At 45.4% G+C, this 20,568-nt stretch overlaps 1 protein-coding gene across 1 annotated transcript; it reads left to right on the top strand.

Moving 5' to 3' along the window:
• Window positions 1–7,663: 7,663 nt before the first annotated feature.
• Window positions 7,664–13,751, top strand: Spink2 (serine peptidase inhibitor Kazal type 2). Its single transcript, XM_021163679.2, has 4 exons — window positions 7,664–7,791; window positions 9,422–9,483; window positions 11,812–11,921; window positions 13,433–13,751. The coding sequence occupies exons 1-4, from the start codon at window positions 7,749–7,751 to the stop codon at window positions 13,476–13,478; spliced, it is 261 nt and encodes an 86-aa protein (XP_021019338.1). The 5' UTR covers window positions 7,664–7,748; the 3' UTR covers window positions 13,479–13,751.
• The last annotated feature ends 6,817 nt before the right edge of the window (window positions 13,752–20,568 follow it).

Raw genomic sequence — 20,568 nt, 5'->3', positions numbered from 1 at the left:
AAAATCTAACCCTCAGGCCTTCAAAAGTTAATCCTAAAGACTTGAGTTAAAAGACCACTAGCAGAAAGTATGGCCAAATCAAAGCAGGCTTTACTGTGCACACCAGAGATCTGGAAGAGGCTTTCTTTCCTCATAGAAAGAAGTTCAAGAGACCAGCCTTGAGCCAATTTCTCATATCTTCTTAATATGGCAAAATGACAAGGTAGGGGATCTTTTCAGGTACAAGTGGATCAGCTAGGAAAGCCCTTCCTTGTACAATGAGTACAGACCATTCCCAAGGAATTGGTTTACAACTGAGCTTTGGGTCAGTCTCCAGGAAACTGAAACTTAACATAGCTGCAGACTTAAAATGGCTTCTGATATAGACTCGCCATGTCTGCCTGTGTGCCACCATGCTTCCCACCATGACAGTGATGGACTAAACCTGTGAACTGTCAGCTAACCCCACTTCCACGTCTTCTTCCATAAGAGTTGCTGTGGTCATGGTGTCTCTTCACAGCAATAAAACCCTAACTAAGACAGCTAGTGAGCAAGAGCAGGCTAGCCCCTCAGAAAGACTCTTGTAGTGAAGCTGAGAGGTAAAATGTTTTTAAATACAAATGTCGCACAGATCACAATGGCATCAGTCTTAGAGGAGAGGCAAAGTAACCCTGCAACATCTGTTTCCACAGAACACAGCAGTTATTTAAGAGACACCATGGCAGCTAATTTTTATTTATACCTTTACCAGTTTCAGTTTGTTTAGTCTGTACAAAGATTAATTATGTTGGTTAATACCTCTGAATCATGGACAAATGTGTATCATCCCCAATGTGCTGCTAAGGGTGTTAAGGGTGGCTGTTTAAGGGTGGGATCGAGGCTGAGAAGTATTTAAGCAGACACAAGATGGTGTTACCTTACTCCAGTGACCATTCATGATGAAACAGTTACAGGCCCAGTCTTGGAAATCTCATTTGCCATTTCTCTCTCTGATGGGTTGGTCCTGGAACCCTAAGTACAGTGAAGGAATGAAGAAAGGGCCATTGCACAAACACATATACAGAAAAGCTGGAGCGAGGTGGGTGTGTGCATTTCCAACGAGTGGCACCTACTACTACCACCCTGTAAATCTCAACTTGATCATTCCGTTCAGCGCAGGAGAGGATTGGTTAGTCTCTACAGGAGGTCTCTGAAGGCCAGCAGTCTCAGGCTGCAAACATCGGAGAGGAGGAAGCTGCAGTCACTAGGCTTTGTATATACCGATCAGTCATCCTTAAACACTGATGCTGGACTGAAGTAAAAGAGACATTGCCAGCTTTGAGCCTGGCCCATATGGGGGATGGCTTTGGTCTTTGTCATGGCTGTAACCATGGCAGCAACTCACGGCTTCACTTTTTCAGGGTTTCCACTGCATCCTACGCTTGCAGAGCTAACTACAGCTACTGTGAGTGTGTTAGCACAAAGAGCATGCCAACTCCACAAGATAATATTTTCCAGCCTTCCTCTCCAACCTCCCTCCCAGGTCTCTCTCTCTCTTTCTCTCTCTCCCTTCCTTCCTCCTTCCTTCTTTCCTAAGATTTACATTTTACTCTGTTTTTTTTTTTTGGGGGGGGGGTTTCGAGACAGGGTTTCTCTGTGTAGCCCTGGCTGTCCTGGAACTCACTTTGTAGACCAGGTTGACCTTGAACTCAGAAATCCACCTGACTCTGCCTTCCGCGTGCTGGGATTAAAGGCGTGCGCCACCAAGCCCGGCTCCTTGTTTTTAACTTTCATTTCATGTGTACCTGTGTTTTTCCAAAGTATTTTTGCCTATATTGCTTATATGTGCTTCATGTCCAGAGTGGCCACTAGAGGGCACCAGATCCCTTGGAAATGTAGTTATAGAAAGTTTAGAAAGTCGTGAGCCACCATAGAGGTTCTTAGGAACTGAACTTAGGTCTTCTGGAAAAGCAGCCAGTGCTTTTAAGTGCGGAGCCATATCTTTCTGCCGACTGTTATGTGATATTCCCTAAGCCTTGGGTGGGGCTGGGTAGGCAATTTAGAGGTCTTGATTCGGGCTAAGATCTTTAGTTATGTGTCTCAGCACTTTGAGGAGTTATGAATCTTATATTAATTGCTGCTCCTTGACAATAATAATAATAATAATAATAATAATAATAATAATAATAATAATAATAATAATAATAATAAGACAAAAACTTCTCCAATGAAAGTGGAGAGCAACAATAATCTAACAGTGATAAGCACAGAGACTTAGAAGACAATTTGTTCAGCACAGTATGTCCACTTAACACATGTCTATTTAACACAACAGTAGCAATGGGCTCCCTGCTAGGGCAGAGGGATTCCCCCCCTCCCCCCCGCCTCCCCATGACTTTTTGCCAAGGTATACAGTCGCAGGAGGGACTCAAATCCAATCAGAAAATGGTTGGCTATTCCTGTAAAAGTCACACCACTGTGGCACATTTAGTGGGTACAGATGACTGGTATCGTCCACTCCTGGGATTGTTGTGTATTTTTTTTTTTTTTTTTTTTGGTTTTTCGAGACAGGGTTTCTCTGTGTAGCCCTGGCTGTCCTGGAACTCACTTTGTAGACCAGGCTGGCCTCGAACTCAGAAATCCGCCTGCCTCTGCCTCCCGAGTGCTGGGATTAAAGGCGTGCCCCACCACTGCCCGGCTGCAAGATAGACTTTTAAGAGACTTTTAAGAGACTGTACATGATGGTGACATCCCAGGCAGGGCACAGTGTCCACACAATGCAGGAATGACAGACAGTGCCTTACTTTATTTTCTGATGATTTGATTTTTCTTTTCTTTTCTTTTTTTCTTTTTTCTTTTTAGGCAGGGTCTCACCAATAAGGCCCTGCTGGTCTTGAGTTTACAGAGATTTGCCTGCCTCTCCCTCCTGAAGTGATGGGATTAAAGGTGTGGTTTTACCATATTCCTTGATAAAATATTCTGAATATATATATAATATATATATATAACTTCATTATAAAGAGTTGCAAATAAAAGAAAGAAAGAAAGAAAGAAAGAAAGAAAGAAAGAAAGAAAGAAAGAAAGGAAGAAAGAAAGAAAGGAAGGAAGGAAGGAAAGGGTATCGTTCTGTAGACCAGGCTAGCCTGGAATTTACTACGTTCCCCAGGCTGGCCTCAATTCTCTTTCCCCAGTTTTCCAAGTGTTGGGATTATAGGCACTCCGTTCCAACCTAAGAATTTGAAAGCGATCCCAAGTCCAAAGCCATCCTGGGCTATAGAACAAGATCTTGGCATAAGCAAGAGAATTTGAGAGGGCCTACGACATAGGGTGCGCTGGATAGTTTTATATCAACTTGATACAAGCTAGAGTCATCTGAAAGAAAGGAGCCTCAGTTGATCCAGCTGTAGGACATTCTCTTAATGAGTGATTGAAGGGGGGTGGCCCAGCCCATTGTGTGTGGTGGTGGTGGTCCTGGGTTGGCAGTCCTAGGCTCTGTAAGAAATCTGGCTGAGCAAGCCATGGGGAGCAAGCCAGTGAGCAGCTCTCCTCTATGGCCTCTGCATCAGCTCCTGCCTCCAGGTTCCTGCCCTGTGAGTTCCTGTCCTGCCTTCCTTCAAAGATGAACAGTGATATGAGAGTGTGAGCCAACGAAACACTTTCCCCCCCAACTTGGTTTTTGGTCGTGGTGTTTCATCACAGCAATAGAAACCCTAAGACAAGTTGGTACCAGAGTAGTGGGGTATGGGTGTGACAGATCTGACCATGTTTTTTGGAGGATCGTGGAAGGACTTGGAACCTTTGGCCTAGAAAGCCACTGGGTGTTGAGAGCTCAGTGGCTGTCCTGTATGAACGTAGAAGATAAGAATGTTGAGAGCTGTGTAGATGGAGACCTGGCTTGTGAGATTCAGAGGAAGCAAAGACTTAACTGGGCCCTTTGTGAGAAGAATGGGTGGTGTCTGGTCAGCTGATTATGAAGAACTGGCTGTGATTAACAAGAGGGCTAGAGGCACTAAAGTAAAACCTCCGTCTTACGGGGGCGATTGGTGCTGCTTAGCTAGAACTGGGGGAATTGGTGGTGGTTAAGTAGAGACCAGCACTGTTAGGGTGACATCTTCTGGACAGTGTTTCCAGTGAGCCAGCACACAGTAGGTGTGCTTAATACATGGCCAAGGCTATATCTTGTGCTGGCTGCTGAGTTTGGTAACATATGAGTTACCCAAACGGTACTGGTTTGGAAGGCACGGAGAGGTCAGCTAGGATGAGACTGTGCCAAACAACTGTGCTGGTTTCAAGACTCTTGCTGTTTCCAGTGGATGTGGCCGTGCCTGAGTTCTGTCCTGTGTCCCAGTGTTCACATTGTTACCCGATTACGGGTGTGGAGTGTGGGGGACCAATGGGGCTGTGATCTCCAGTCTGTGGATTAACTTGTCGAATGAGTGTTTGTAGGCAGAATGCACAGCCATGTGTGTCACATGACACACACACAGCCAGAGGCTAAGGTTCTTTCTCTAGAAACCATTTTGCTTAAGTGAACACCTCTACTCACCAGGTTCCTACAATGTAGCTCTGGTGATAAAACTGATAGCCTAAAACTGGCGATATAGACCAGGCTGGCATTGAACCTGTAGTAACACTCTGGTGTCTGCATCTCAAAGAGATGCTGGCTACGGGTGGTTTTATTTTGTGGCCCAAACTTTCCTTTTGGGTGACTTAATGTTAGATCTTTGTTTCCTGTGGTACACTTCAGAGCTCTTGCTCGTTGGTGTGTGTGTTCTGAGACCAGCTGTCATGTGGCTCAGTCAGGCCTCAAATTTGCTATGTCGCTGAGGCTGACTTAAACTCATGAGCTCCTGCCTCTGCCTCCCAAGTGTGGTGACTACAGACGTGAGCTACTCAACCCGGCTGTGGGAAGCCACATATGCCATTGCAAGGTGGCACTGGCTACCACTGGCCACCACTTATAAGTTTGGGTAAACAACCAATGTGCGCATATGCAGTAGAGTTTTTGCCGCCCGGGGCATGTAAATGAGGTAGTGAATGCAAAACCAATCGGGTGTAGATATGTAAATGAGGTATGTCCTGTGAGGTACTGAGAGCATAACCAATCAGATGTAGATATGTAAATGAGGTACTGAAAGCATAACCAATCTGGGTGTGAGACACGCTTCTCCTAGGCCTATATAAGCAGCACCAGTTCTGGGCTCGGGGTCTTTTCGCCTCTGCAATCAAGCTCTCCCAATAAACGTGTGCAGAAGGATCCTGTTGTGGCGTCATTCTTGCTGGCGAGTCAGGTGTTCACACCCGGCCTCTTGAGGTTCCTTTCTGTTATCATTGTTGCTATCATTTGAGATGGGGTCTCACTATGTAGCCTTGGCTTGTCTGGAATTAGAGACCAGGCTGGCTATGGAACTGACAAGAGAGAGATCTGTCTGCTGCTGCCTCCTGAGAACTGGGGTGAACTTTGTGCCCCACCACACCTGGCCTTTTCTGAGGGTTTTGACATAGCCCCTCAAAATAGATGTTGGGATTGATTTTGGCTGATGGCAACATGTGGGACATGTGCTAGTTGTGGGGTTTGTGGAGGAGTGGGGTGTTCAGAGGGCTGGAGACATGTTTGGGGTGTGGGGTTTGTGTGAAGTGTGCAGATACTGGGTCTTTGAGGGACAGGCTGGTGGTGTGCATGTGTGTGCACAGGAGGACGGGGTAGGGTGGGGTGTGTACAATTTTGGTGATGGCCAAGAATGAGGTGTGTGGAGAGTCGTGTGGAGGGAGCTGACAGTGTGTTGAGGGCTAGAGTGTCTGTGGCACTGGAAGGGCTGTGGGGTTGTGTGGGATGTGTGGAAGGCTAGGGCATGGGGCAGTGTGGTCGGATCTGCTGGAGCGTTCGGAGTAGTAGTAGAACTTTATGTGAGATGTAGAGGAGGGGAAGGGTGGGTCTATTTGAGGGTGTGTGGTCATGAGAGGCTCTGAGGATTGTGTTTGGGGTTTGTGGAGGGGTAGAGGGGTGATGTATTGTGAGGTGTAAGTGGGGAAGGGTACGTATTTTTTTCTTTTTTCTTTTTTGAATCAGGGTTTCTCTGTGCAACTCTCATTGTCCTAGAACTCAATCTGTATGTAGACCAGGCTGGCCTTGAACTCAGAGATCCACCTGCCTCTGCCTCCTGAGTTCTGACATTATGTGTGAGTGCGTATGTGTGAGTGAGTGGGTGTGGGTGTGAGATTTTGTGTGAGAGTGTATGTGTGTGTGTGTGTGTGAGAATGTGTGAGTGTGCATGTATGTATATGTGTGAGTGTATGTGAGTGTGTATGATGTGTGAGTGTGTGTATAGATATGAGTATGAGTGTGTGTATAGATATGAGTATGTGTGCATGTATGTGTGAGTGTATGTGAATGTGTATGATGTGTGAGTGTGTGTACAGATATGAGTATGTTTAAGAGTGAGTGTGAGTGAGTGTGTGTGTGTGTGTATTTAGAAGGTGCGTGGGAATGTGTGTTTGGTGTGTGGAGAAGTGAAGGAGTACTGGGTTGTGTATTTGGTAGGTTGAAAGGGTGGGGGTCACTTGGGGGATGTGGTGGAGGGATGGCGGATTTTATGGTAATTGGGTGTGGAGAGTGTAGAGAGTATGTGTGGGGTGGAGAGGTAGCTTGTTTAGCTGTGGGAGTTTTTCTGTGGATGAGTGCATAGCTATAGCTACTCAACCCGGCATAGGCTATGCGTTGGGATATGGAAGTTTGGAGTGGTGGATCATGAGGTAGGTGGTAGTTTTGTGGTGGGGTGGTAGGCGGAATATGTGAGTGGCTGGAGGGTTGGGGTGGTGGTGATGTGTTTGAAGTGTGTGGAAGGGTGGTGAAGAAGGGGTTTTGGTTGTGGTCATCATGTGTGTGGGGTAGGTGGATGGGGCGAGGTGGGTGTTTGGAAAGTGGATGGTTGTGCACATGTGGAGGGTGGAGGGATGTCAAATTGTGTAGTGGGTATGGAGTCTGTCGGGGGAAGAGGTGTTTGGTGGTTTGAAAGTGTGGAAGGGGTCATTTGGGGTGTGTGAAGGAGGGGTGCTGGGTTGTGTAGTCTGTGGGGTATGAAAGATGTGGGGTATCTGGAGTGTCGAAAGGATGTGTTTGGGGTATGTGAAAGAAAGATGGGCTGTGCGGTGGAGGCATATGTGACTTTGAGGAGGAGGAGTTAGGCTGTGGTGGAGTATGGTCGAGATGGTTTGGGCTAGGGTGTTTGAAGCACTTGAGGGGAGGAAAAGGCGTGAGGGGTGTCTGGAGGGGTCGTGTTGTGTGATCAGGGTGTTTTGTGCTTGTGTGTTGAGTGTTTAGGTGGTAGATGTGTGGAGGGATCCGGTGGGGATGTGTATGGGGTTTGTGGAGAGTTCAGGTGTGGTATTGTGTAAGGGTTGTGTGAAAGGTTGGGGGCATGGTTCACTTTTGTGAACTTTGTAGAGAGGTTCACAAAAAACCTTCGAAATCTGGAAGGCTTGTATGTATGTGTGTGTGTGTTTGTGTGTGTGTGTGTGTGTGTGTGTGTGTGTGTGCGGGTGTGCGCGTGTGTTTGTGTATGCCTCCCTTTTCCCCTGGCCAACCCTCCCTCTTCTTCTTTCCCATCTCTTCCTTCTCCTGCAACTTCCGTTCCTCTTCCTCGCTTCCTTCTTCTGGCTAAGCCTCTAGCCCGCCCCTCGCCCCTCCCCCTTCGCACTCCCGCGCGGTGCCAGCGGGTGGCTACTTGACCACTGCTCTGTTCGCTGCACAGGAGAGCTCTCCCAGCCGAGCAGGGAGAACAGCTTTAGTGATGCTGAGACTGGTGCTGTTGCTCCTGGTCACAGACTTTGCAGGTGATGCTCAAGTGGGTCTGGTGTCAATGGACCAGCTTGGAGCTGAGAGCGCTGGGCTTGGGTAGTTAGGAGATGGATTCGTGCCGTTACTGGCGGTTCTGCCCGGTGGAGAGTGGTGGCTGTGGAAGGTGAATGTGGGTCAAGCATCCTCTGCCGTTCTAGTTGGGGCTTCCATTCTAGCTCCAACTAGATGTCACCCAGCCATCTGTTCTACCTTTCTTAAGCAGATTTTTCTGGACCTATATACGCAGTTGGATTGTATCCACAGCTCTGCTGAGCTTAACGGGGGATGTGCGGGACGTTCTTCCGGATGGCCTTGGCATCTATGGGAAAGCAGAGTTGAGATCTTTTTTTTTTTTTTTTTTTTTTTTTTTTTGGTTTTTGAGACAGGGTTTCTCTGTGTAGCCCTGGCTGTCCTGGCACTCACTTTGTAGACCAGGCTGGCCTCGAACTCAGAAATCCGCCTGCCTCTGCCTCCCGAGTGCTGGGATTAAAGGCGTGCACCACCACGCCCGGCTCCAGAGTTGAGATCTTAACACTTATACTAAGTTTTCTGTTATTGAGTTTGGTGTACTGGCTCACACCTAAAATCCCGGCACTTGGGAAGCAGAGGCAGAAGGGCCATGTCCCCGCTTGCAACATAGCCAGTTCAAGACTAGCCTGGGCTCTGTCAGACCCCCTGTCTCAAAAGTTAAATCCGAGTTTTTGACTTTATTTGCAAAAAAAAAAAAAAAAAAAAAATATCTTGGACGCACAGACAAAAAGCACTGTTAGTTACTTCCTGATACCTGTAACTTCTAAGTCAGTTTTCAAGAAACCTGATAGAAATAGAATCAGATGTTCTGTGCATTTCTTAGAAGTCCCAGGCAGAAATGATGGAAGGCCGTCATTTCTTTTTTTATTTTATTTTATTTATTTATTTTTTTTTTGGTTTTTCGAGACAGGGTTTCTCTGTATAGCCCTGGCTGTCCTGGAACTCACTTTGTAGACCAGGCTGGCCTCGAACTCAGAAATCCGCCTGCCTCTGCCTCCCGAGTGCTGGGATTAAAGGCGTGCGCCACCACGCCCAGCCATTTCTTTTTTTAAAGAAGCATGGAGAGGGGCATCAGAGAGACTGTTATGTGTGGATAAACCACGAACTGCTTTTGGTTTTGGTCTTTGTGTCTTAGTGTGTGTGTGTGTGTGTATGTTGAAGGCATATGGAGGCTAGAGGTCAATACTGGTGTCTTCTATTGCTCCACATTATTTTTGAGACAGTGTCTCTTGCTGAACCTGTAGCTTGCCATTTCTGCTAGGCTGGCTGGCCAGTAATTCTTGGTATCCACCTGTCTCAGCCCCCTCCTAGTGTTAAGGTGTTGCAGACCCAAGTCCAGCTCTGGGCCCTGGGGATCAGAACTCTGATTATAGCAAGCACTCCACTCATTGAGGCATTTCCCCAGCCTACCAACTGAACTCTCTCTCTCTCTCTCTCTCTCTCTCTCTCTCTCTCTCTCTCTCTCTCTCTCTCTCATTGGCTTAGGATACCTTCTTCTCTTATGACTCTCCATCTTATTTACACACTAAGATTTACGTATCTTTGATGGACAACTTACCTTAGTCATATTACAGCGTGAGTGTTTTCTCCTTACAGCCTCTCATGAATCTCTTGACTCTTCCGATTCTCAACTCATGAAGAGGTCACAGTTCCGAACAGTAAGTATGAGCCCCGTCCGTGTACTGTCTCTTCTCATGCAGTGAAGTGTTGAGCTGTTTTCAAGCTAGGCGTGTCACTGCAGAAACCACACACGGCTGGCTTTGTGAGCCAGCATCTCTTGCTATTTCCCTGATACAGGGAAGTGAGTATATACTTTTCTTTTCTCAAGATCCTCCTGAGTCCTAGGGTGGCAGGTATGAGCCACCACATCAGCTAAAAGTGTACCTTTCCGTCAAGAACGGCTCAGTCTTTGAAGGCCCCATAGATGTGTTTGCTTTAACATTTCCCTTAACAATTCAAATTTTCTGAGGTATGTTAGTTACTCTGTATATTAGATACTTCATATATTTTGTCACATTAAATTCTGTGGACATAAATGAAAGCAAAATGAGACAGTTTATTGAGAGCTGCGGTGTCAAGGGTCTGCCAGCATCATTTTCATTTGGGTAGAGACTCCCTGGCTGACAGAGGCATGGGAAAGTGTGAAGGTGCAGAAAGAGGCATTGGGTGTGGCCTGGTGCAGGCTTTTGGCAAAGGAAACGTTAGGCAGGCAACCTACAAGACTGGTTAGGGGTGCAGAGACAGTTTTACTTGGTTAGTCCTCATTCGCTATCTAGGACAAAAGTTAGGGGAACTGACAGTCGTTAATCAAGACCTGGCCACTCAAATGGGTTATTTGGCTCCTTGGACTGGCTTGAGAGTCAGCAGTCTGACTTCTAACAAGTCAGAGGTAAGGAGGATGGATTCCTTTGGGTGATGCTTGACAGTGAAAATGTTTACAACTGTTCTGTACCTAAAGAACGCGCAGGCACACGATCCAAACAGTTCCCACAGCATCTTTGTCTCTGTTGGCTGGCTGAAACTGTTCACTTGCGTGTCATAGAACCTTCAACTGTCCCATGAGCTGGGAGCTTTGGCCATGCTGGAGACAGAGTGCTGGGATCATAGGTGTGCACTAAGCCACCCCAGGCTTAGTGTTCTAGACTCCTGGGGTGGAGGTGAGGTTGCTGAGTAAAGGCTCGGCTGTCACTCTTCCAAGTTAAGAGTGTATTGGGGTACAGCTCAGAGGCTGAGCACTTGGCTAGCATATATCACTGTGTGTCCCCAGCTGGAGTTAAGAGGTTTGTTTGTTTGTTTGTTTGTTTTTTTAAAGATTTATTTATTTATTTAATGTATGTGAGTAGACGGTCTCCATCTTCAGACACACCAGAAGAGGGCATCAGATCCCATTACAGACGGTTGTGAGCCACCATGTGGTTGCTGGGATTTGAACTCAGGAACTCTGCAAGAGCAGTCACTGCTCTCAACCGCTGAGCCATCTCTCCAGTCTAGAGTTAGAGTTTTTATAACACTCGAGGGTCTCGTGGAAACAGTGGAATGGAGGAAAATTATATGTGTGAGAACAATAATCAAAAATACTTTAAAAACATTCGGTAAGAGGCATTACTTCAAAAAAAAAAAAAATCCCGTAGCTTCTGGGTGTGGTGTGAGCATCTTTAATTCCAGTGCTTCTGAGGCAGAGGCAGAGGCAGGCGAATCTTTGAGGCTAGCCTGGTGACGTAGCATGCTGCAGGCCAACAATGGGACCCAGCCTCAAAATACATAACCCTCCCTCCAAACTGCTAGTGAATTAGGTAAGAAGTGGGGTTGGGAGGATTTAAAAATGAGGCTTACTAAGTGTACAAATTCTCCCCATGTTTAAGCGTAGCCACTTTCCTCTCTCCCTTACTTTCTTAGGTTTAAAAAAATTTTTTTAATTTAATTTAATTTAATTTTTTTTTTTTTTTTGTCTGAGACAAGGGTCAGGCTGGTCTCAAACTGGATGTATAGCTGAGTATGACCTTGAACACCTGACCCTCCTGCTTTCTGCCCTCCAAGTGCTGGGACTATTGCCTAAATGGTACCAATCATGCGGGGCTCTGAGTTTTTGTTTTTGTTTTGTTTTTTGTTTTTTGTTTTTTTTTTTTTTTGTGGAGGGGACAAAGTCTAGATGTGTCTAGTCCCCAGGCTAGCCTAGAAGTTGCTATGTCTCCCAGGCTGGTCTCAAACTGGAGGCAATCCTCTTACTTCAGCTTTCCAAGGACTGGAATGACAGGTTTGAACCACACCTACTCTGAGCTCATATTTTTTTTTTTTCTTTATTCTTTTTGTGCTTGTATTTGAACTCTTGTATATATGAATTTTTACATTACAAACTCATTTTTTGGGGGGTGGGGGGAAGCATAAGTAGTTATGTAGGATATTTCTATGACATTTAGAACACTGGGGACAGTGCAATGGGTGTATCTCAAATCATTCTCTTACCTCTCTGCTTTCCTCTTTTGTAGCCAGACTGTGGTCATTTTGACTTCCCAGCATGCCCTAGGAACCTCAACCCTGTGTGCGGAACGGATATGAACACTTACAGCAATGAATGTACCCTGTGCATGAAAATCAGGTCCCGTATTTAAAACAAGAACTTTTAAAAAAGATTTATTATTTTACTGTACGTGTGAGTGAGTGTTTTGCCTACATGTATGTGTGTGCGTAATGTGCATGGCTGGTACCCACAGAGGTCAGAAGAGGGAGTTGGAGCCCCTGGAACAGGAGTTACAAATTTTTGTGACTGGGATCAAACTTGGGGTCCTTTTGCAAGAGCAGCAAGTGCTCTTATCAGCCAGCCCCAGGTCACACACGGTCACAGCTGTACACCACTCGGGTTTTCTTCCTTGAATTTTGATTACTGGAGGTAGTATCTCCTTCCTCAGATGTAGGTATCAAATATGACTCAAACTATGTTTGCTTTTTGTACAGACATTTTTTTAATTTTAAATTTTTAAAAAAATTATTATATGTAATTACACTGTAGCTGTCTTCAGACACACCAGAGGAGGGCTTCAGATCTCATTAAGGATTGTTGTGAGCCACTATGTGGTTGCTGGGATTTGAACTCAGGACCTTTGGAAGAGCGGTTGGTGCTCTTAACCACTGAGCCATCTCTCCAGTGTGTACAGACATTTAAAAGCTGTAAAAACCTGTAGTCTATTCTTAGATCAAAGCTAGAGCATAAAGTGTGTGATCAGTCAGCTGTAAAGCAGCCGGTGACCAGGCAATGTCACCGTCTCAGGGTGTAGCCGGTGACCAGGCTGTGTCACTGTCTCAGTGTGCAGTTTTTCCAAATTCACAGTCTAGTCGAGACCAAGCTTTTGGCTCAGCAGTAGAATGTTTACCTACCATGCATGAGGCCCCGGGGTCAATCTTTACCACCAAGGAGAAAGAAAAGAACATATTGCGTATTTAGGGGCTGAGATGTAGCACGGTAGCAGAGAACTGCCCTTGCATACTTAGGGTTCTGAGCTCAATCCTTAGCACTATACCTCCAAATATAAGCCTGAAGTACTTAATACTTAAATTCTACAGAATATTATGTTTCCTTTTAGATTTACAGGTCATGCAGGTGCACCCTGTATTGACCAGTTGGAAGCTAAGACTTACCATATATACTGAGTAAGAGGCTAAGTGTTCAGTGTATGACATCTGTCTCCCTACATGCGACGCACTGACCACAAGGCTATAACTTGTATACAAGTTGTACACATTGATACACAGGGGTGAACACATTTGTATAGCAGAGTCTGTTCCCATATCTGAGTTTCCACTGAACAATCTTAAGTCTTCATGGGATGTTTTGTAGGCATTACAGCACTCTACCTTAGATTTGATGTGTGTTTGTGTGCATGCGTGCATGTGCCTGTGAGTGTGTGTGTGTGTGTCAAGGATAGCTAAATGGGCAAATAAGGTCTTTACCCTTTATGTTTTCTGGATTAACCTTAAAAAGGGACCATGTAAATATAGTCCTGGAAGGAACTGGATGCGTAATGAATGGACATAGGACTTTAAAATGCAAACAATGACCTGGTTTCCATGTGACAGGTACTAATACCATGCTCATGGCTGTTCACTTTGCAGGGAGGACGGTAGCCATATTAATATCATCAAAGACGAGCCATGCTGATGGGCAGCTTGCAGAAGAGCAGATGGAGAACTCCTCTCCTCCGGTGCTCCCTGCTCGAATCCCACCCCCTTTTCTTTTCCCCCCATTTCTTTGCATGATACTTGTTCACAGAACTTCTCTGGGTAGAGGCTAGAAGACAGTGATGTACAGCGGTTTATAAACTTAAAACTCTTGTTCTGGGCTTCCGGCCTACAATTCAGTTTAGTTCATCTTATGACCCAGGCGACTTTTGCATCGCTTTATTTCATTGGAATAAAATGAGCATTGAATTCATTCCCTCGTCTTTTCTGTTGAAAATGCCATTTCCACCCCGCGGAAATTCTTACCTGCCTTGTTTCAGGGTTCTCTCGCTGAGCCCGAGAGTTAAGTGGACACAGAGATAAACGAGAGGAAGAAAGGCTCGCACACATTTGCTGCAGGTTTTTCGTGGCGGGAGCCTTCTTGGGGAAATGACTGGACGCAGTCAGGGATCCCGTGAAATTTCTACATGGATACACATCAGCGGGTGCAAAATGTGGATAAAACCTGAAAACACTAAAACGGAAACCAAGAGAAGGAAAAGATAACTGATGAGGAAAGATGGAGTCTGGGATAAAAGAACACGTGGAAGGAGACCAGCAGGCGGTTCCCGTGGAATCAGGGGTAGACATGGGCGGTGAGGTGGGGGTGGGGTGAAGGTAAAGGAGAGTCTACTAAACCTTTGTTTGAAAGTACCATAATGTTATCTAGCTAAGACTTTATGTAGTAACTTAAATGTTTTTAAAGTATTCAAAGGAGTAAACACACAAAGACAGATGAAGTGAGATCTGGATACGCGTGAATTAGAGTAGTGGCTAGGTAGCAGTGATCTGGAGACATGGCCAGGGACACAGAAATTATTCTAATTAAGTTGTTCATCAATAGAGACTACCTACATCCATCCTCAATTTCTGTCCTTCAATATTACTTTCTTTCTCTACTAGGAAGATTCCTGAAAAACAAACAAAACAAAGCAAAAAACAAAACAACCACCATATATTTTGAGAGAGAGTGCCACGCTTCCTGAATACACGATTCTTCTACCTCCACTGCCCAAGTGCTGAGAGCTGAGGAGACAGGCGTGCACCCATCACCCACTCCTAGGCGATGCTGAACAGAAGGCCCTCGTGCCTGCCTAGGCAAGCACTCTACCAACTGAGCTATATCCTCAGCCCCAGAAGAACCATGTACCTCAAGGCTTGGGTCTTGGAACCCTGATTCGAGGCACTGAGAGAATAAAGGACACACACACACACTGACGGGGGGTGGGGGTGGGGGAAGAGTGTCGGACAATTTTTGTAATGACAAATTCAGTTCGTGTGAGAAAGCACCATAGCTGATGGTAGGCAATGGATAATGATTTCTTATCCTTCTATTGTAATCAGCGAATGAAATTTAAAAACCCACAAGAGTTTGTGACACTTAAAAATCAATGGTTGTTTATGGGTGATATAATAGAGCGAGTATCAAATCCATGTCAGTGTTGACACTAGGCCCTCCCCTGAGGACCCTCCCAATTATTAATTGAGCAAAAAGAATAAAGTAAGCACTTGGGACTTTATGGCCCTTATAATATAAATAAATCCATCCCCGAGGTTAATCATCTTGTGCTACACTACCCATAGGACACAATTTAGTGGTATAAGAAAATTTGGAGGCACTGTAGGCTCCACATGATACACAAATGCTTCTTTTTACTCTGGATTCAAATAGCTGTAGTTCTTCCTTCGCCTCTCAAGATTAGATGAGAGGACTGCCCAATGGGTAGCTCCTTCTGGAGTTTTAAATAGATTGGCTAGGGCATATAAACCTTCCAAATTGGCTGAAGTCGCACTGAAAACACCAAGCCGGGGAGGACCTGGGAAATTGATTTCTTTTTCCTGCTGTTCTCTAGCTTGTCTGGGATGTAAAATGAGCATGGTCACCGGCTCTCATAAATTCTCATCAGGAAATGGAGGAAATATAGGATTGGTTGATCTCAAATCCCTCACCCTCTGCTTGAGGGTCATTTTCAGGCAATGGAGGACACGTGCCTAAAGGAGACTCCCACAAGGGAGCTGAGGAGCCGTCACCACCACCTGGCAAAGCGGTCAGTTGCACTGTTTTTAATTTTCCATTTTTCCTGAAAGGGCAAAATATTTTTTTTTCTTTTGCCTCTTTCACTAATTTTAAGGTTTGATTATTCAATTTATATTCATTCAAGTAGTTAGCCATCTCTTCATACTGAGTAATATCCTCGTCTTCCTTAAGAACTTTGTTTTGTTTTGTTTTTTGGTTTTTCGAGACAGGGTTTCTCTGTGTTGCCCTGGCTGTCGTGGAACTCACTCTGTAGACCAGGCTGGCCTCGAACTCAGAAATCCGCCTGCCTCTGCCTCCCAAGAGCTGGGAAAGAACTTTTTTTAAAGAAAGATTTATTTATTACACTGTTGCTGTCTTCAGACCAGCAGAGGGCATCAGATCCCGTCACATATGGTTTTGGGCCACCATGTCGTTGCTGGGAATGGAATTCAGGACCTCTGGAAGAGCAGTCAGTGCTCTTAATTGCTGATCCATCTCTCCAGCCCTGTTAATAAGATTCTTAAGCTGGGCAGTGGTGGCGCACGCCTTTAATCCCAGCACTCGGGAGGCAGAGGCAGGCAGATTTCTGAGTTTGAGGTCAGCCTGGTCTACAAAGTGAGTTCCAGGACAGCCAGGGCTATACAGAGAAACCCTGTCTCGAAAAAACCAAAAAAGAAAAAAAAAAAAAAAAAAAGATTCTTAAGTGGGGCTGGCCTCATATACATAAAATAAATAATTAATTCTTAAAGAAAATAAAAAAGACTCTTACTAACAGTTCAAGTCAATGTTCAAGATCCACTAAGGTGATCTTTTCCCTTGTTACTGTTGCCTCTTCAGTACTCTTTTAGCCTCTGTCCCAGCCTTCTTCCTTTAAAGTTCCTTTTTCTGGAACCAGGGATCATAATCATGAACAACTTGCAAGCAATCTACTAGTTGTATTTTAATATTTGTGTTCCTTTTAAAAAAAAGATTTATTTTATGTATATGAGTTATATATGTATACACTGTAGCTGTACAGATGGTTGTGAGCCTTCATGTGGTTGTTGGGAATTGAATTTAGGACCTCTGTTCACTCTGGCCCAAAGATTTTATTTATGATTACAAATAAGTACACTGTAGCTGTCTTCAGACACACCAGAAGAGGACACCAGATCTTATTATGGATGGCTGTGAGCCACCATGCGGTTGAGTGGGATTTGAACTCAGGACCTTTGGAAGAGCAGTCAGTGCTCTTACCCACTGAGCCATCTCTCCAGCCCTCCTCCTCTCTTTAAAAATCATTCTGAAGCCTGACCTCAGGCAGAGACTTTCCTGGTCTCTGCCTCATTGTCCCCACTCATCCCTGCTGTGAGGATCCCCACTCTGCCTCAGGGGTGACTTCAGATGCCACTTGGTGCTGTCAAGTTAATGGGGTGAACCTGAGTGAGGGGGGCTAGATGCTGTAGCCGACTTTATTCAAAGCATCAGAATTTATACTCTGAGGGTTAAGAAGAGCCACGTGGGGCTGGAGAGATGGCTCAGTGGTTAGGAGCACTGACTGCTCTTCCGATGGTCCTGAGTTCAATTCCCAGCAACCACATGGTGGCTCACAACCATCTGTAATGGGATCCGATGCCCTCTTCTGGTGTGTCTGAAGACAGCGACAGTGTATTCATATACATAAAATAAGTCATGAAGAAGAGGAGGAGGAGGAGCCACACGAGTAAAGAATATAATCACATGGATAAGCCACGTGTGGCAAAACATGTTTATCCACAGAGACAGATGCCTGACAAGAGCTGAGGTAAACTCACTCCTCCCTGTTACACCCAGGAGAAGCACGAATGCACATTCCAAGAACAACCTGTGCTGTGGAGGGACAGAGGCTCCATGACTCATTGTCTTTTTTTTTTTTTTTTAGAGTTTTCTCATAAGGTCTCAGACATGCCCTCACACAGCTCCATCATGGACTGTGTGGTAGAGAATTGTGTGTTTGCTTTCAGTGCATCCTGACAGCAGGAAACGGAGACCAAGATGGAAGGGGAGAGGGGGGGGGGGGAGCCCGAGGCTGTGGGGAGATCAGCCAGATGGGAGTTAATTCAGATGCAGATGAGTTTATCTGTTCTCAGTTTGCTTATCTGAGGATAATGCTGAATTCAAGGAAACTGCTTCTAACAGAAAACCACAGAAATGATAACTCTTCTTTTTTTGTTTGTTTTTGAGACAGAGTTTCCCTGTGTAACCAATCCTAGCTGTCCTGGAACTCTAATTTGTAGACCAGGCTGGCCTCCAACTCCCAGAGATCCACCTGCCTCTGCCTTCTGAGTGCTGAGTGTGAGCTACCACCATCTGTTAGTTCTTGCTACTTTAAGATCTTCTCCCAGAGAAAAGGAAACGGGGTGATATTTACTGAAGTTTACTACAAGGCAAACAAAGGGACTAGTATTAAAAGCACTGGCTGCTCTTCTAGACAACCTGAGTTCAATTCCCAGCACCCATGTGACAGCCTATAGCCCTTTATAATTCCAATTCCAGGAAATTGGAACCCAACACTATCTTCTGACCTCTGTGGGTGTAGTGCACAGACATCCCTGCAGGCAAAATATCTATACACAAAAAAACCCCATAAAGATATATATATACATATATATACACATATATATGCATATATATGTATATGCAAATAATTTTTTAAAAAAAGCAGAGACAAATGATTTTGGCTCCAGTTGCACCACACACTCAAAGCTGAGCCTCCTCTTTAATTCCTAATCTTGTTTTTTTTTTCTATAGATCAAAGCTAATGAAGTGGGGGAATTTCATAATACAAATGCTACAGCTTTATGAAATTGTCTCTGTTTAATGTTTTATGAAATAGTTTGGGATGTAGCTCCGTTGGTGGAGTGGCATCGGAGAGGTCAGGGCTCCCTTGGTGAGTGCTTACTGCTGTTACTAAGACAATTTAGAAATAGATGCGAGTGGAACCCTGAAGACAACTTTGTTAGAACTTGAGGGGAAAACAAGAGCCAGCAACTGAGAATCTCAAAAGCTTCCAGATGGAGGGGTCAAAGCTTGGTCACATCCAAGTTCTACAGAAAACAGGAATAAATTTATTTTGACCTTGTAATAAAATGGTATTTTATCTTAAGATAGAATCAGTCTGTTCTATCACTTGCCCAGGGCCAGACTTGCAAGGTCATTCCTGGAGATGGGGCTGGGGCTGGGGCTGGGGCTGGGGCTGGGGCTGGGGCTGGGGCTGGGGCTGGGGCTGGGGCTGGGGCTGGGGCTGGGGCTGGGGCTGGGGCTGGGGCTGGGGCTGGGGCTGGGGCTGGGGCTGGGGCTGGGGCCAGATCCAAGAGGCTGCAGTTATCAGTCCTAAGGCTGCTGTGAGCTCCATCTGTGGCCCACATGAGATACCCTGTGTTCCTTCTGTGCAATATTACTTCATTAACTTCTTGCTTACTTTGTCCCGTTGTATAAGAGCTTTAAGCTGACTCTATTTCGCTTTTCCTTTACAAACTGTACTCAAGACACCGTATTTTTGTTTTGTTTTGTTCGTTTTTTTTTTTTTTTTTCTGTTTGCTTGTTTTAATTTTCCTAGTCCGAGTTTCTCCGTGTGGTATTGGCTGTCGGTGAACTAGCTCTATAGATCAGGTTAGAGATCCACTCATAAAGATCCACCTGCCTTTTCTCTTGAATGCTGGGGTTAAAGGTGTATGCCACTACTGCCTGGCCAGATGATGTAGTTATTAATAAATGTACTTGCTTGAGCTATCAGCTTATGTAAGACATCCCAGTCCCAACTTTCCTATATTCTTTATTTTCTCATCACTGGTCCTTCCTCCCCTTATAACCCGGCCTTAGTCTGGATTTCTGTTGCTGCAGCCAACCACTATGACCAAAACACAAGTTAGAGAGCAAAGGGTTTATTCAGGTTACACTTCCCACATTGCTGTTGATCACCAAAGGAAGTCAGGACAGGAACTCAAGCAGGGCAGGAACCTGGAGGCAGGAGCTGATGCAGAGACCATGGAGGTCTCCTCCCTGGCTGGCTTCACTTGGCTTGCTCAGTTAGATTTCTTCTAGAACCCAGAACCACCACCACACACAATGGGCTGGGCCATTCCCCATTGATCACTAAGTAAAAGAACAACAACAACAACAAAAAAAGCCTTGCAGCTGAATCTTATGGAGGCATATTCTCAACTGAGGCTCCTTCTCTGATGACTCTAGCTTGGGTCAAGTTGACCCAAAGTCAGGCAGTAAGGACCCTGTCACTGAAGAACAACCTGCTAATCCAGGTCAAGGGATTTAGTGTCTGGAGGGAGTTTGGGTCACATCTCCACAAGTAGGGTCCAGACTGCGTTGCTTAAGAGAGGAGAGAGAAGCAGCCGGAGTTCCCGTCTGGAATTTCTGACTTCTGGCAGGTACATTACCATGGAAGTTCCTAGACAAGGTCAAGATTGGACCTCCAAAGCTGCTTGGCTAGTTTCTACCCCATGTCCTTATCAAGAGTCCCTGCCTTCCATGCTAGCTCTGGCTTTCATCCTCAGCACAGTATAAAACAGGCACGGTACTGCACGCTATAAGATCAGCACTCAGGATGAACAGGCTGGAGGGTCAGAGTTAAAGTTTTTCTGTTTTTAAATAATATGAGTCTGGCTGGCTGGTGCTAGTACACGCTTTAATCCTTGCACTTGGGAGGCAAGGACAGGTGGATTTCTGTAAGTTCAAGGCCAGCCTGTACTACATACACAGCAAGTTCCAGGACAGCCAGGGGTATACATTGAAACCCTGTCTCAAAAACAAAGGTAAAAACAAACAAACAAACAAAAAACCAAAAACAAAAAGGTGTGTTTTATTTTTCATTATGAAGATGTGTGGGAGCTTGCATGTGAGTCCTGGTGCCTGAGGAGTCCAGAAAACACACTGGATTCCCTGGAGCCCAAGTGCCATGTTTGTGTGAGCTGCCTGAGTGAGTGCCGGGACCTGAACTTAGGACCTCTGCAAGAGCGTGGTGATGCAGTCTTGAATACTA

This window comes from Mus caroli, unplaced genomic scaffold (assembly GCF_978045245.1).
Source record: "Mus caroli unplaced genomic scaffold, Mus_caroli_1 scaffold_4, whole genome shotgun sequence".
NCBI lineage: Eukaryota > Metazoa > Chordata > Mammalia > Rodentia > Muridae > Mus > Mus caroli.
Note: the sequence above shows the minus strand (reverse complement) of the source record. Positions and strands in the feature narration are given on the sequence as shown.